Below are 15,596 nucleotides of genomic sequence, written 5' to 3' on the forward strand. Positions count from 1 at the left end.
TTTTGAAGACAGCTTTTGTGTGTATGAAAGTACAATGCCACACATCATGGTTGTTCTTTCCATTCTTTTCAGGAAAATTGTACTGTATACTTTTTATGCATCCATGCTATCCAGATCCTACACTTTGGTGATGGAGTAGCTAGAAAAATTGCTGGCAACCTGAATGCAGTAGTAAGAATACAGCGTTTATCAAAAGCCCTGCACTTGCACTCATGTAGCAACAGCACATAGAACCTTTTCTATAGCAGAATAACAGACATTTAAAACTTAAAATAGAAACTTGTGTTCTCTTTAAGGTATGGTTTGCTGTCCCTATACATCAACCAATTCCTAAGTGCTGCAGATGCTCTGACCTGAAGGATTGTGTTATTTTAAATGTCCATGACTCCTGGAAATAGCGAGGAATGGAATGCTAAACATCAATGATCCTGCTGAAAATAAACCTTTGCCATCCTTGATGGTGTTAGAGGTGGTCCTATTGACCACACAGAATTATTTTCCAAACCACAGCTCCTAGCTTTATGAAAATTGATCTCTTCCAGGCAGATACTTGCAATGGCCTATTCTTTTCAGGACCTGTGTCGTGTTAAATATTGCGTGAACCACAAATACTTAAAACTGGCTTACCTGTTGGTGTTCCTGAGAAGATTTATCAACCATCATTAAATAAATAAAAACCTGCTGCTACTCACTCTATTTTCTATACAGTTACACATACAAGAAGCATCACACAAGAAGCATCAGAGCTTACAATTCATCTGGCCTTGTAAATTTCAATATAGGGCCCATGCTTGAAGTCGCTATCCTTCTGTCTCTCGTGTCATAATCACACCCTTCTTCTATCTCAGTTTTATCTCTCTGGGGGAAGGTTGCTTGGATCTTTGGGATTCTCTCCCACCCTAACCCCAACAGAATTTCATACCCAACTTGTATGTAGCCTATATTTTACTGCAGGCCATCTCAAAATTTGAGATGAAAATCTGTTCAGCTACTTTAATATATTTAGTAACAGCACCACAGAAACTTAATTATACACACACACCTGTATATGAGGGTACTTCAAAAAGTTCATGGAAAGATTTGTATTATCTTTTAATTCTATGAACTTACTTTTACTGAAGTCCAGTTGTTAAGAGCACTTACTGTTCCTCTCTTTCAGAATGATGTTAGTAAGTTTAAAAATGGATCAGTTTTTAATCACTTTCCTGCTTCTGAAGAGCCAGGAGGGTTTGACACTTTGACACTTGAGCTTAAATCTCCTGTTACAGAGTTGAATTTGTAAGGGTTCACGTTTTAATGAAGTGTCATTGTGATGGAATGGGACTTCACTTCTAAAGAAAGGGAGGAGAGAGTAATGAAACTTCAAGCAAAACCATTGGCTTCTATGAGTATTTGATTTGATTTCAACTAATATCAAAGAATATGAAGAAACCAACTCTTGCATGTATTTTTTCTGGGGTAGGAGGAGAGATGATAGAGAGATAATGGGGAAATTGCACAGCCTGTTAGAATTTGATAGGATTCTTCCCTCTGTGTTTTATGCAGGATGAATCGATGAAACACATCTCTGAGGGCTGCCCAGGGGTCCTCTACCTCAATCTGTCTAACACAGCTATCACCAACAGGACGATGCGACTCCTGCCAAGGTAATGCTTCTGTTATTTGTATTACACTGAAAATAATTATGCTCCAGGAGGTTCTTGCTCTTCGCCTCATCACCAAAGGCAATGCTCCCTTTACTGGCACCCACTGTGGCCCCACTACTCTGATAATGGGATTGCTGCTTTCAAGTCCCCAGGCAGGTACCTGCACTCTCCCTACTTGGTGATCCCATTTTGAATAATTGGTCTTCTGCTTTGGCCAGCATTTTTGTCACTCGTAGCAATGTGCCCAGTAACTTAAGTTAGACCTCGCCTGTCTCTTCTGGTCCAACTTCCTGGCATTGGGGCCTGGACCCTAAATTCCAGTCTTGAGTCTGGGACCTCTCTTCAATAGGATGCCAACATCCCACCTCCTTTAGACTTTAAGCACTGCCGTTCTGATTCCCTGTTCCCATGCTCTGGCTACCTGTTGAGACCTCTACCACCTCTAGGGAACCTGACACTGGTCGTTTTTTTGACAGTTTAGGGACTGCTGACAACTCTAGATGCAAACATTGTTTCTCTTCAGCCAGCCCTTCTTTGGAGGAAAAAGGACAGAAGACCACAGGATTGACAGAACATTCAAATTCATCACAAATTTGTCATTCTTTATTTTCACTACAGGAAGACTAATCAGGAAGAGTATATGATCATATTGGGAGAGATTCAAATCTGACATTGGGAAAATATTTCTCAAACAATTGTGAAAGAATGAACTATTTTGAGAATATAACTTTTTGAGATCCTTTGAAAAATAACAGTGAGACATTTGGAAAAGCTTAAACAGAAAATTATGGGTGGTAATTTTCTTTCTCTTCTGACTCTAACCATTTTCAGCAGATGTGCGAGCCCCACAAAAGGAGCATCATATTTTCTGTTTATCTCATTCATTGAGCTGCTGCATTTTATTTAGTCAAATCTATCAAAACTTCCCTTTGAAATTTTTTCTGATACTTTGTTCTTCCTCCTTCCAGGCATTTAATATACATTTACTTTTTTTACTTGCATTTTCTTTTACTTAAATATATAATTAATCTAGAATTTATTTTGGTAGATGAATAAAGCAAGGATATAAATCAAGGCTCAGCAAAATACGGCCCATGAGGCCTGAGGCCCATTTTTGTCCTGCCACAACCAGAGAATAGTTTTATGCTTTAAGCATTGTTAGCTAACCAATTATTCCAGCATCATTTATTGAGTAAACTTTTCATCAAGTGATTCCTCCTTTTATATCTAAAATTCTTCTATAGGCAATAAATACTCAAAACTTGTCACTTTCTAATATTTTTCTACATGTTACTTTATGTAGGTTCTTGAGGATATTTATGTCTATGGTATCCATGTGTGAAAATGCTACAGAAAAGGGTGTGACAATGCTTGTCTCTTCCCAGCTCCATGTTCGGGGACCTCTCATTGGTAGCTTGGACTCGGCCAATACAGGAATATTTCACACCATGGAAAATGGCCAACACTATAAATGAGGGCTTGATTTATTGTTTTGTTAACAGCTTAGATTTGAGAAAATGGTGGAGAAAACACTTAAGAAGGCAGATTAAATTTAAAAGTGTGTCATGTCTGTAGCCTCAACATTGTGAGTAGCACAAAAAATTTCTATACTTGAAAACTATTATCTGATTCAGCAAAGAAGACACTTAGGGGCCAGCCAGTTAGCTCAATTGGTTAGAGCACAGCCTGTAATACCAAGATCAAGAGTTTGGATCCCCTCACTGGCCAGCAGCCGGGAAGAAAATTTAAAAAAATAAAAAAACAAAGTACTTATATTATTGACAAATGTGTGAAGTCTGGACACACATCTTTGTCTTATTAATGTAAATGAATGTGATGCAAACCATATGGAACTATACTCATTCCTCAATTGCAACCATTGGTTTCATTGGCTACATTTATAAGTTTGGCAAAGCCAAGGAAAGCATTATGTGAGAATCAATTGGCTATATGGAATTTATAATAAAGAGTATTGTGCATTTTATTATTATATGTAAGTTGTATATTACATATCCTTTATATCTGTAAAATAGTGAGATGTAAAATTTTATGGTTAACTTACATACATTTGTATGAATACTTTTTTTGGAGCCAGTTAGATATTCATCAGCACACCAATAATAAAGGTAAAATAATTTATATTTTTACAATATTTAATCTCTATATCAGGAACATAGTAAAACGTCTAAAAAATTTTTTCAAAGTTCTTTAGTTTCTCAATAAAATTTTTATTCACATAGATAATTTTTGTGAAAGTTATTCTTAGGTAACTTTTTAATTGTCATTGTGAGTGGTATTCTTTCTGATTATATTTTCTTGTTATACTTACTAAATGGTCATTTTTGGACTTGGATATGAGATGCAGGTGTCCTTTAAACTTTTCATTTGAATGATTTATTGGTTTCTTTTTTAAAAATTAGGGCTATGAAATTACTTCTAAATAAGAATTTGGGCAAAGCTTCTAAGATTTGATGAGTATTATTTTCATTTTCTAAATAAATTATTCTATATTTGTTTTCCTCTTTGACCCAATAATTATGTAGGAGAGAATTTTTGGTTCCAAGTAGTTGAAGTTTCTATGATTAAACTTCTGTTTTTAATTATGTGCTGTAGTCAAGAAATGTGGACTGAATTATTTCTAGTTTTTGTACTTTATTGAGATTGCTTGGTGCACTAGTTTATAATTAACTCCAGCAAATCATCCATGACTGCTTAAAACAAAGAAAGTTTCTTTTAGAGAACAAAATTCTTTACATATATACGTATGTACATATAAATTCTCAATATGTCATAGTATAATAGTGTTATGTTAGTTGCCTATTATAATAAACTTCCCTTATTTTATTTTGATGTTATTTTTATACATAAAGATTTATAAGTATCATGTTTCATTATATTCTTTATCCTGCTTGATGTTTCTTTGCTTTGAATTCTTTTTTATCTGCTATTAATATTGTCACCTTTGTTTTCTTTTGCTTACACTTTTTGTGAAATGGTTTTATGTATCTCTGTATTTTAGCCTTTGTATCACTGGATTTTAGATTTGTCTTTTATATGCAGCATGTATCTAATTTCTTTTAAGTTTTCACTCTCTTTGCCTTGCTAAGAAGACAGTTTGAAAGATTAATATTTCTTGTCAAAATGAGCATATGGTCTTATTTTTATCATAACATTTTATGTTTTGTATTTATGTTACTGCTCTATACTCACTATTTCTGTCTTTTGCTATATGAACTATGTTGTTTACTTTTACATTCTGAAGATATTTGAAAGTATGTACACATTCTGTTGTGTGTTCTAACCAGTGGACATTTGTATGTTATTTATTATTTTTTTATTTTTTATCGATACGTAATTGATTGTATATATGTATGGGATACAGGGTTAAGGATAATTAGTATATTCAAACCTTACACATTGTAGTCATTTTTTGTGGCTCTTTACAAATTTCTCACTAATCCCACCTTCCCCTCCCCCTTTCACACTTTTGTTGGCCTCAGTTTTGTACATCCTTTTGAAAGTTCAACGAATTATTGTGATTGTTGTATCTTTCTTTTTTTGTTGTTTACTTATTTATTTATTTTAGTTTTTTAGCTCCCACTTGTGAGAGAGGACATGCAGTATTCCTCTTTCTGTGCCAAGCTGTATGTTTTTTAAAAACGTGCTTTGACATGACTTTCTCTATCAAAGTCATGATGAAACAATGACTTTTGACTCGTCCTGTGTTGGACAAGAGATCTGATACATTTTAATTCTCCCTCTACCTTCTCCCTTGAACTTGACACTCACACCCCTACTTCCACTCACCTATATGAATAAACATATTAATTGTGGTTTTTGCTAATCATTTAATTTTCCTTTTAACGTTGATTTTTAGTGTTTCTCCTCAATACTGTAATCATATTTACAATGATTATGTAGTTCTAACTCTAGGCCATTCATTGGTTGTCCTTTTTTCCCACACTTTCATTTTGATTTATCCTATGACAACTGGAAAGAAAACTCTTTTTCAGGGAAGATGCATGAGTGTTAGATTTTCAGCCATTAGTCTCTGAAAATAACTATTATCTTGGAGGATAAACAACAACTTAATATAGTTCTTGAATAACGTCCTTTATTTTATCTTTAAAACCCTACAAATGTTGCTTCGTGATCTTTGGTATTTCAAGTTAAAGAAAAGTCCAATGCTAGCATGATTTTTTGTTCCTTTGTTGGTAGCTTATTTTTTTCTGCCAAGATGCTTGTAAGATTTTCCTTTTCCCTGAGAAATTAAGGACTTTTTCCAAGCTTAATTGCATTCTTTCAATTAATTTGTCCTGGAACATGGTAAGCCTTTTGAACATTAAAACTAAAATTTTTTCTCAACCGAGGAAGACATTTTCTTTTTAATGCCTCTATCCATTTTTTCGAGGTTTGTCTTATCAATTCCCTTTTGATTTTAGATCAGATTTTATTCCTGTTCTTCAATGCTGTCATCTTCTCATTATTTTTATCTCTATATGCATTTCCATTAGCGTAATGCTTTCTTTATATCAGTAGTTCTTAAAGTGTGTTCCAAGGACAGCAGTGTTCTGGTAAATGTTTAACAACTGGTTGGGGTGGGGAGCTAGGGGGAACCTCTGATTTGTAGAGTTTACTGATTTCTGTGGTGTAAATAATTCCACTATGGCCGATTTTAAGCTATCAGCATGATATCATTGAAGGCAGAGTTGGGAACTGATGCTAACAATTGACTCTCATTAGCTGTTGCAAGCCAACTCCAGTGACACCACTGTGGGAGGCCCCTGAGAATCCCCAAGACCATGATATAGAATATCACTCAGTACTTTCTTTAGGCATTCCATCCTAAGATATATAAATATACATGTAGTATATGTGCTATGTATATGAATGTATGTACATGTATGTGTGTATATGAAGGTACTTCAAAAAGTTTGTGGAAAATAGAATTAAACATAATACAAATCTTTCCATGGACTTTTTGAAGATCCCTTGTTTGTGTGTGTGTGTGTGTGTGTGTGTGTGTGTATGTGTTTGTGCATATATATATATATATATGGAGAGACACACACACACATATATATGGAGGGGTGACAGAGAGAGAGAATATTATAAAATCCATAAATCCATATGTGAGAATCTGAACGTACAAAGTACATGACTTGGAACTTGTTTATACCACATTACAATTTTTTTTTAACTTAAAACATATTTTTTTCCAAGTATTCTTTAAGATAACATTTTTTCTCCTAGGAAACTTGATGTGACACCACAGCTATGCCTAACTTTATAGGCACATTTATTTTACAAATGAAGCTATACCTTTAGTGAGCAACAGATGGAAAAGTGGGACCCAAAATAAGAATTTTGTTTTAACTTCTAGTTCTTGCCACCGAGAGAATATTCAGAATAGGTGCTTCTTGATATTGATATTTTTTACCACGTGGGTAAGTCCACGTTATAAGTCCATAACATGGACTTATCTATGGAAAAAATACAGTTCATAATGATTCTCTATTTTTGTTCGGTTTTCCATTGTTTCGAATATGCTTTGTTATGCAATACTGTTCTTTAAACTAAAAATAACCAGAGAAATGTTGGTTGTTGCTGCTGTCATTCTCTCTTCATTGCCCTTAGTATTTTTTTCCAAAGGAATCATTTGCCAAAAGAAAAATGTAATTTGTTTGCCCTTCTTGGCAACATCAATTTGCCAGTTTTTTATTTGAATATTTTTCCTCACGTCTTTGGGGGCTTGCTCAGTATTCTAAAGTTGAAAATGAGGACTGCCCACAGCTCGTGCCCATTCCAGGACTTTTTTTTTGCTTCTAAATGTTTCCTGAATTAAGTCCTTTCTATTTATTTCTATTGCTACAATGTAGGTGGCATTCTCAGTGCCTCAACTGGCACAGCATCCTGCTTGTTCCACCTCACGTCTCCCCTTCTGTCTGCTCTGCCTCAGGCTACAATAAGTATCATCCTGGAACAATCTTCTTATCATGCCTTTGACATGCTTAAGATCTAGACTCTTCCCTTACTGTCACTCAACATTACCCAATCAAACTTACCTGCCCAGGTTTCCCAAGAGAAACCCTTAACTGTGGTCATCTGATCACTACATGCCTCACTTTCTCTGTGCGTGGAATGTTCTTCTTCTCTTTGCTATTATGATCTTTGCTCTTTAATGGAGGCTTATATGCTATAGTGGAATGGTATTTATTTTTCAGAAAGATGATTTGATTCTCTAATTGGCTTGTTAATTTCTTATTGTCAGGGACTATCATATTAGACACTCTCACCGATGCCCATCAAAGTGGGGCAGACAGAATATGCTGTTGTTTTGACTGGACGACCTCAAGGTCTACCCTATAAACATGAAATCAAACCACTCCATTTAGATTTTCTGCAGAATTCTACTACTTGAAACTGCCTCTGTAAAAATAAAGAGGCTGACATTCAACTTAAAAGAATCCATATGCAAATTCCCTCTTTAACAGACTGGGCCTTGTCTTGGTGATTTTTCAGAGAAATTTAAATATGTAATTTTACATTCCTTCTAGGAGTAACCCTCTCAGGTGTTGGAGATCTAACACAGATGGCCTCAATTCTTAAATGGAAAAAAGCCAAAAAAGGAGAAAAAAATAATCTCTGTAGTTTCTATGAGAATTGTAATTTTTTAGGGCTGGCCAGTTAGCTCAGTTGGTTAGCGTGCAGCCTTATAACACCAAGGTCGATAGTTTGGTTCCCTGTACCAGCCAGCTGACGGGGGGTAAAAAACAGAACTGTAAATTTTTTAAAATTATAGTAGTAGCAGAAAAATAAATAAATCACAAAGAGAGAACCGTCCCCCTGCCGCCCCCCGCATAAGAAACACTTAGTTATTAAATAGTAAGGAAAAGGTGAAAACATGCTTTAAGCACTCTGCCTCAAATGGTCTCTGGTCTGGGAAAATGATGAATCAGATCTTACTCATGTAGGGGACACATTTCTTTGCCAAAATTCTGAATAAGAAGCATCATTATTGCATAAATTCATCACATGCAATTTCACTGTTAACCAATATTTTTCTAATCCCTAGCAGCTTTAAGTCTGCAGCACTGTAAATCCCTGGAAAGATCCCTGTGCTTTTCTTTCAAAGTAGATGGTTCCTGGTGGAACTGATGGTTCGTTCCACTTTGAAGAGAGCCATCCAGAGACTTTGAACTCAGGTGTCATTTAAGCAACCTCTTTTGTCTAAACCAGAGGTTCTTGACTTGACATTAACGGATTCCTCCAAGGGGACCAGGGATGGAATTCAGGGGTTCCATAAATTTTGATGGGGAAAAAAATCATCTCTATTTTCACTAAGCTCTAACTGAAATGTAGGTAAAAATCAGAGTAGTAGTAGCAGTCCCTGGGACTTTTTCGCACATATAAATCATGAATATATTCTTATCACATTACAGTTGTTATATATATTTCAAAATGTTATTGATACTAATCAGTACTTCACAATCACAGCAGTTATTAGAACTGGCACTAAACTTGTTATTTACTGTGTTAAAGCAGCACATATATTACTATTCCATCCATTCAGATTTTAAAAAATATTTTGATAATTATATATTTCAATATAATTGTTTGCCTTTGTAATCTTATGTATTTTATTTTACACATTTAAAAACATTATGCTGAGAAGATGTCCATAGATCTCACCAGACTGCCAAACATAACTGTGACACAAAATAGTTAAGAGCCCCTAGCTCAATTCTCATTTTTGGTGTTTCTTAGCTAATCACATGGAAGCAATGAAATCAATCAATAGGCTTGGACCATGGTATAGATGCAATGTGATGTCACCCAAACTCAGAATCATCTGTAGGTGCCACTCTTAGATGAGTATTTATTCCATTACATGGAAGTACAAACTCCATAAAAACAATTAATGTGTTATCATTACTTGGGAGTAGTAGTAGCAATAATAGCAATACATATATTTTTAAAGCTTTTACCATGTCCCTGCTGATTTTAATTGTCAAAATCACCCTCAAGATAATATTATTACAGCTATATTCTCCTTTAATTGTCACACTGCTAAAGGGAAAGAGCAGACAGAATTACATCTATGTTACATCAGGAAAGCCGGAGGCCATACAGTTGCTCAGGGTAAAAAAAAAAGAAAGAAAATTATCATTTCCCCTTAGATGGGGAAACCTCAAGAGGTCAGAAGAGTTGCAGTAAGTGTCAAGACTAGGATACAATCCAGTTTGATCAGATTCCACAACCTGTGTATTTTTCATTGTGTGTTGCTGCCTGCCTCACTACTCCATTCTCCAAATTAGAGAGTGGAAGGATTGTTAGAAATAACACTCCCACTCCTACCCCAAGAAAACTGTACTTTTCTGGGCTGAATCAAAGGTACACTCAGGGACAGAAAGACAAAGCATTTCCAAAACTTTGGCACAGCTTAGTCCGCTCCAGAAGTTAGTGCTTTGGGCCCCAGAAGTTAGTGCTTTGGGCCCCAGAAGTTAGTGCTGCTGTCTGCTCCGAGGCCCCGCCCACCCAGCCCCTCGGGAGGCCGGAGGCTTCCCTCTGGGTTCCTTCGAATCTCACGCACACGGCCATTCCCAGACGGAAATGTGCGTTCTGAATCAAGTAATTTGCTGTGAAATAGCAATCATTATATCACGTAGATATGTTTTTCAAGTTGTACAGATAAATCTGATTAACAGTCAATGCTTGCATATCTTATTTCCCATTTAGGTGAAGGTAAACTTTACTAATTATTCATTTGTGGGCTTTTGAAGGGAAGAGAGGCATTTTGTCCTCACTTTTCATTCTCTTTGCTTTCTAATTTGCTGCTAAACTGTTGCAGATCACAAGCCAAGAGTGTGTTGTTAATTCCATTACAAGAGCAGGCAGTAGTGGGAGTCCTTGCACTTTTAAAAAATGCCAGGCTTTTAGGAGGGCTTGGAAAATTGTCCACAGAGTGTCCTCAAACTGTAAGCCCTTGCATGGTAGTACAGACATCCTAGTGACCCTCCTTTTCTGTGAGTTCTCATTTTTGTCATTGTGGTGATACCATATTTAATCTATCTCAACTCCGGTGAGACTGATGGCCTCTGATGTAGTTTTTATTCTTCTCAAGTGTTGCCCACTCATTTGCAGACTGTTCTTAACTCATGTTTAAGTTCTGTTTATCAATTTCTTTAGCTATAATAATGAAACTCTTACTTACAAAATCATGCATATTTAAATTAATTTTTTGAACTATTTGCTTATCAGAGATATTTTTAAGAGCCTGTTATGTTCAGTTTTGCTTCTTTCTGCCCCAAATCCTTACTCTCATGTTAACAGTTAGTAATCACTTAAATGTTTACTAAGGCTTTGTCTTTCTAGACATTTTGCATGTTATTTTGGTGCTCCAAAGATAAAATCTAAAAGCAGCAATAAAGTAAACTCTGTGACTTTGGCTTCAAAAGCAAACTAACTTCCAAACAATATGAATGCACCGCACCCCCCCCAAAAAAGCTTTATCCCAGTCAACTTTCTTAAAAATCTAGGCAAATAGTCTTTAATTATTTTCACATGAAATGTAAATATGCATTGTTTGATATACTCCTGCTATCTCCTTTAATAAACAAGAAGAGAGGTAACAATAAAGTTAAACTGTTGAATATCTGCAAGGAGAAAAGATTAATTTACAGTTTTACTTCTCTTTGTCATAGTGGCTTAGAAAAGATGTGAGAGAACAACTAAAGTATAATCATTTTCCTTCCTCTCTTTTCTCGTCCTGTCTTTTCAGGCACTTCCACAATTTACAGAATCTTAGTTTGGCTTACTGCAGAAGGTTCACGGACAAAGGTTTACAGTACCTGAATTTAGGGAATGGTTGCCACAAGCTCATCTATCTGGACCTTTCAGGCTGCACCCAGGTTTGTCTTTCAGTCTTTTCTCTCCTACAGCGGACGAGGAGGTCCTCCCAAGAACCGGCTGCATCCAGCCCTCATGTTATACTCATGCTGTGCACGGACCCAGCACACTTTGCAGAGGTTTTAAATTACATGGCCACAGCTGCTTAAATTTTCCCCAGGATCGCTACTATAGGCTCTTGGCTTCCTGCCACTGGAGTGTCACATCGACACACAGGCAGAGCTCATTGGACGATGAAACAGACCACTGAGCACAATTCTAATACCAGAGTCCAGATCTTGAAAACTTTAGAATTGCTACCAGAATACAAACAAAGGAAAACCTTTTGGGGGAGAATTTGCACAGGATTCCTGAAAAGTCGATTAGCTCCCTCGTAGATTTTTTTGGGTAAATGCTACAAGTGACAAATGTGAGAAAGGAAATAAAACAAAGATTGTAATTTTAAAAATTGCATTACATCCTTGGGCTAAATAGCATGACGATTTGAAATCTATGTAGGAAAATATTTTAAGTTTGAGGGAACAGGATTAGGAAAGTTGGGCAGAAAATAGGGTAAAATTGTGGAGAATGGGGCATGGCACGTTGGAAGTAGTTACTGCCTCATTGACAATTTCATCTTTTCTAATTTTGATAGATTTAAGCCATAAGTCTTTTAACTTATTTTCTTCCCTCTCTGTGTATTTTATTGATATTGGTGTCATAGTATGTTCATTATTCTGTAAGAATAACATAATAGCACAGGTGAGAACTGGCTGAAATATTGATAGTTACCATTTATTGAGTCATTACCGTATGCCAGGCACTGTGCTGAGTGCTATACACAGATCAGTTTTACTCCTCACACAATGCTGTGTAGTGTGTATTTATTATGCCCATTTACAAACGAAGAGACCAAAGCTCAGGATGGTTGAATAAATTGTCCAAGGTTGCATAGCTGGTGAAAGCTCATGGTACTGATACAGTTATAAGCACCTGCTATTAGCTATCTAGGCAGGCAGAGTCCCCTGGGCTGGTGGGGGTGGGGGGTGCAGTTACAGGGGCAGCACAGGATTCTCCGCTGAGTTCTTGAATGGACAGAATTCTTAACTAGCCACCACCATTTCTTATGCCATGGTTTACTGATGCGCTAGGCAGTGAGGAGGGTGTAGTGCAGAGTTTGCTCAATGTCAGCATCCACCACAACTTTATGACTGAGACGGCCTTAACGTTCCCCTCAACTCGACTGAACTTTAGCCCGTCTTCTTCTGGACTCTAAGCCCCTGACCTCCCATTTCTTAGAGCGTTTACTTTAGAAAACTTGGAATTGTAAATTCTTTCTCTGCTTCTTTGAGATGTAAATCTTTTTTAAAAGCTACTTGCTGGTGTTACAACCCAGGAATGTCTCCCTTAAGGACCTGGGAGCTATTTCTTTGGTATATGATCATCAAAGAAGATAGCACCCCTATCTTCCGATTTCCGTGGAAGGGTAGGAACCTAATTTTGATAGGCACCAATTAGCAAACACAAGAACTTAATGTGTTTGACACATCCCTTTGGTCAACTTCCTCCCAGCAATAAATCCTCCAGTACTTTTCTACTTACTCGCCCCAGTGCTTAAAATCCCTCCCCACAGTATGACTTACCTCCTTGTTCTTCTGTGTTTCCACAAGGTAATTATTGTAGCAACAACACACAACACATACACAGATGCACAGCATACACACACATATCCTAAGGATAAATATTCTCAGATACAGTGCTGTAGACTAGATGTCCCCCCAACCTTATTGAAGCTTAAATCCCCACTGCAACTGTTGAGGGTGAGAAATCCTATTATGGTAATTGAAAGTGGGGCCTTGAAGAAGTGATAAGGTTGTAGGACCATGCTATAGTGAATGGATTAATAAGGGTGGTCGTGAGCATGGTTCTGAGGGCTTTAAAAGGAGAGCACATTGAGGAGCTATCTCTCTCTGCTCCACTATTTTGCAATGTGATACCCTGCCATCACTTAAGTCACCACCAAAGAAAGCCTTCATCAGATGTGTTCCCTGGACTTTGGACTTCCAGCTTCTGAGACAATAAGCAATAAATTTTGTTTTCTTATAAACTACTCAGCTCCAGGCATTTTGTTATAGACAACAGAAATGGACTAATACACACAGTAAAGTTTAAATCAGAGGTTTCAAATTTATAATCCACTACCCAGATAGGCATGCAAAACACACATAGTATGTCTGTCTTTAAATTTTGAGCCAGTATTTAAAATTTTGGAGTTTTCACAAAACTAGATTTCAAGCTTGTCTTTAAAAATGGGAAGAACTAGCAGAATTGGGCCTGCATTCCAATATGGCAACAATGGCTGGAGCTGAATCAGCCTTGCCCCCTTGAGATAGAGTTTGCCACCACTCCTCCACTCAGAAACGTCCACATGTGCATTTACGCCTAGACTACTACAAGTTAATTACATTGCCTGCCTGGCCTCAGTTAGTATTTGAGTTTGGTCTGAATATGTAAATAGAATTCTTTTCCAAGTTGTCCCTTAGTTTGTAAGTCTCAAACCACAACGAAGTTAGTATTTCGTATCATTATGTAAAACAGTGTTAGTTTCTTTCATTTATCTCTCTTCCATTTCCATTTGTTCATTTAATAATCTAAGAGAGACTTGGCTATAGGTGTCAGGCACTGGAAATTGTGCCATTTGAAACTGAGCCCTTTAGATGCACTGGAGGTAAGAAATGGGCTCATTATGAACAACAGGTACCTTAGAAATGAAGATATTAGGATATACAAAGAACCTGTGAAGCTTGGGCTTTACTGATTCTGAGCGATGGATTAAGTCCTTTGAGGAGGCTCCATCTACCTCCCAGCTCTGGGTGTGCTACAAAAATGGTTTCAAAGAAGGAAAATTGATGACTCGGATTTTAAGGTTTTCCCCTCTAAGTAAGAGGTTCTGTCTTGGAAACTAGAATGTATTTTCTTTTTATAAATTTGGAATTTTGCACTAGGAAGTCATGTGTTAACATATCTGACCAAGAAAATAGGTCCTAATAAAACAAAAAGAGTTGAGAATAGGTGCTTAACCCTAAATGCTTTTCACTGGTGTTTGTTGAGTGCCTGCTGCATACTGGGCACTATGATGAATAGAACAGCATTCCTGTCTTTGAGGAGCTCTGGATTAGCATACACAAAATATGTCAAGGGCTAAACTTTAATGCAGTCACTATAGCACAAAAAAGGAAAAATTTACTTGTACAATATTGTGAAAGAATTTTAACCGTACTTGTTAGAAACAAATAAATAAATGGATGATGGAGAGCTGCAATGAAAAGTGAAAATCAGTTGCATATGTGTTAGAAATATTCTGCATTCTTTTGAGATTGGATAAACACTCTAGGTGCATTAAGTAATGTGACTGATTTTCTAATGAATACCAGAACTTGCACACGCACCTGAGAGTTGTCATCTCTAATGTAGTTGAGATTTTGCCTCTGTTCGTTTTCTTTTCAAATAAGTCTCTGCTCACATGGGGCCCCAAATCAGGGGAAGGCCCCTCCCATGAGCTCTTGCAGTATTCATGCAAACATTTAGCCTTATACTTGTCATTTTAAATTATCTTTTTTTATTAAAAATAAATCTTTGGGGCTGAGCCCGTGGCGCACTTGGGAGAGTGCGGCGCTGGGAGCGCGGCGACGCTCCCGCCGCGGGTTCGGATCCTATATGGGAATGGCCGGTGCACTCACTGGCTGAGTGCCGGTCACGAAAAAGACAAAAAAATAAATAAATAAATAAATAAATCTTTGAATATTTTTCTTGTTACATGTTAAACACATAAAAATTTGAAAATGTATGTAAGAAAAGAAAGAGAAAATATTTAAAATTACCTGAATTTCCACCACCCAGAAATAACACGTGCTGTTAGTATCTCAGGGTGTAGCTTTCTGGTCTTTTCTCTATGCATGTCTATATCTCTTTTAAACTAAAATGGATTATTATCATGCACATGCTTTTTATTTAATATTCTATAAAGTGAACATCTCTCTATTTCAGTAAATGTTTTTCCAT

General features: G+C 36.6%; 1 protein-coding gene across 1 annotated transcript in view; it reads left to right on the top strand.

Moving 5' to 3' along the window:
• The window catches only part of FBXL13 (F-box and leucine rich repeat protein 13), a 242,872-nt gene that overhangs the window by 111,802 nt on the left and 115,474 nt on the right, over nt 1-15,596 (top strand). Inside the window, exons 11-12 of the mRNA XM_063101040.1 lie at nt 1,546-1,646; nt 11,428-11,557. Of these exons, the coding sequence (XP_062957110.1) occupies nt 1,546-1,646; nt 11,428-11,557 (231 nt within the window). The remainder of the gene's footprint in view (nt 1-1,545; nt 1,647-11,427; nt 11,558-15,596) is intronic.

This window comes from Cynocephalus volans, chromosome 6 (genome assembly GCF_027409185.1).
Source record: "Cynocephalus volans isolate mCynVol1 chromosome 6, mCynVol1.pri, whole genome shotgun sequence".
NCBI lineage: Eukaryota > Metazoa > Chordata > Mammalia > Dermoptera > Cynocephalidae > Cynocephalus > Cynocephalus volans.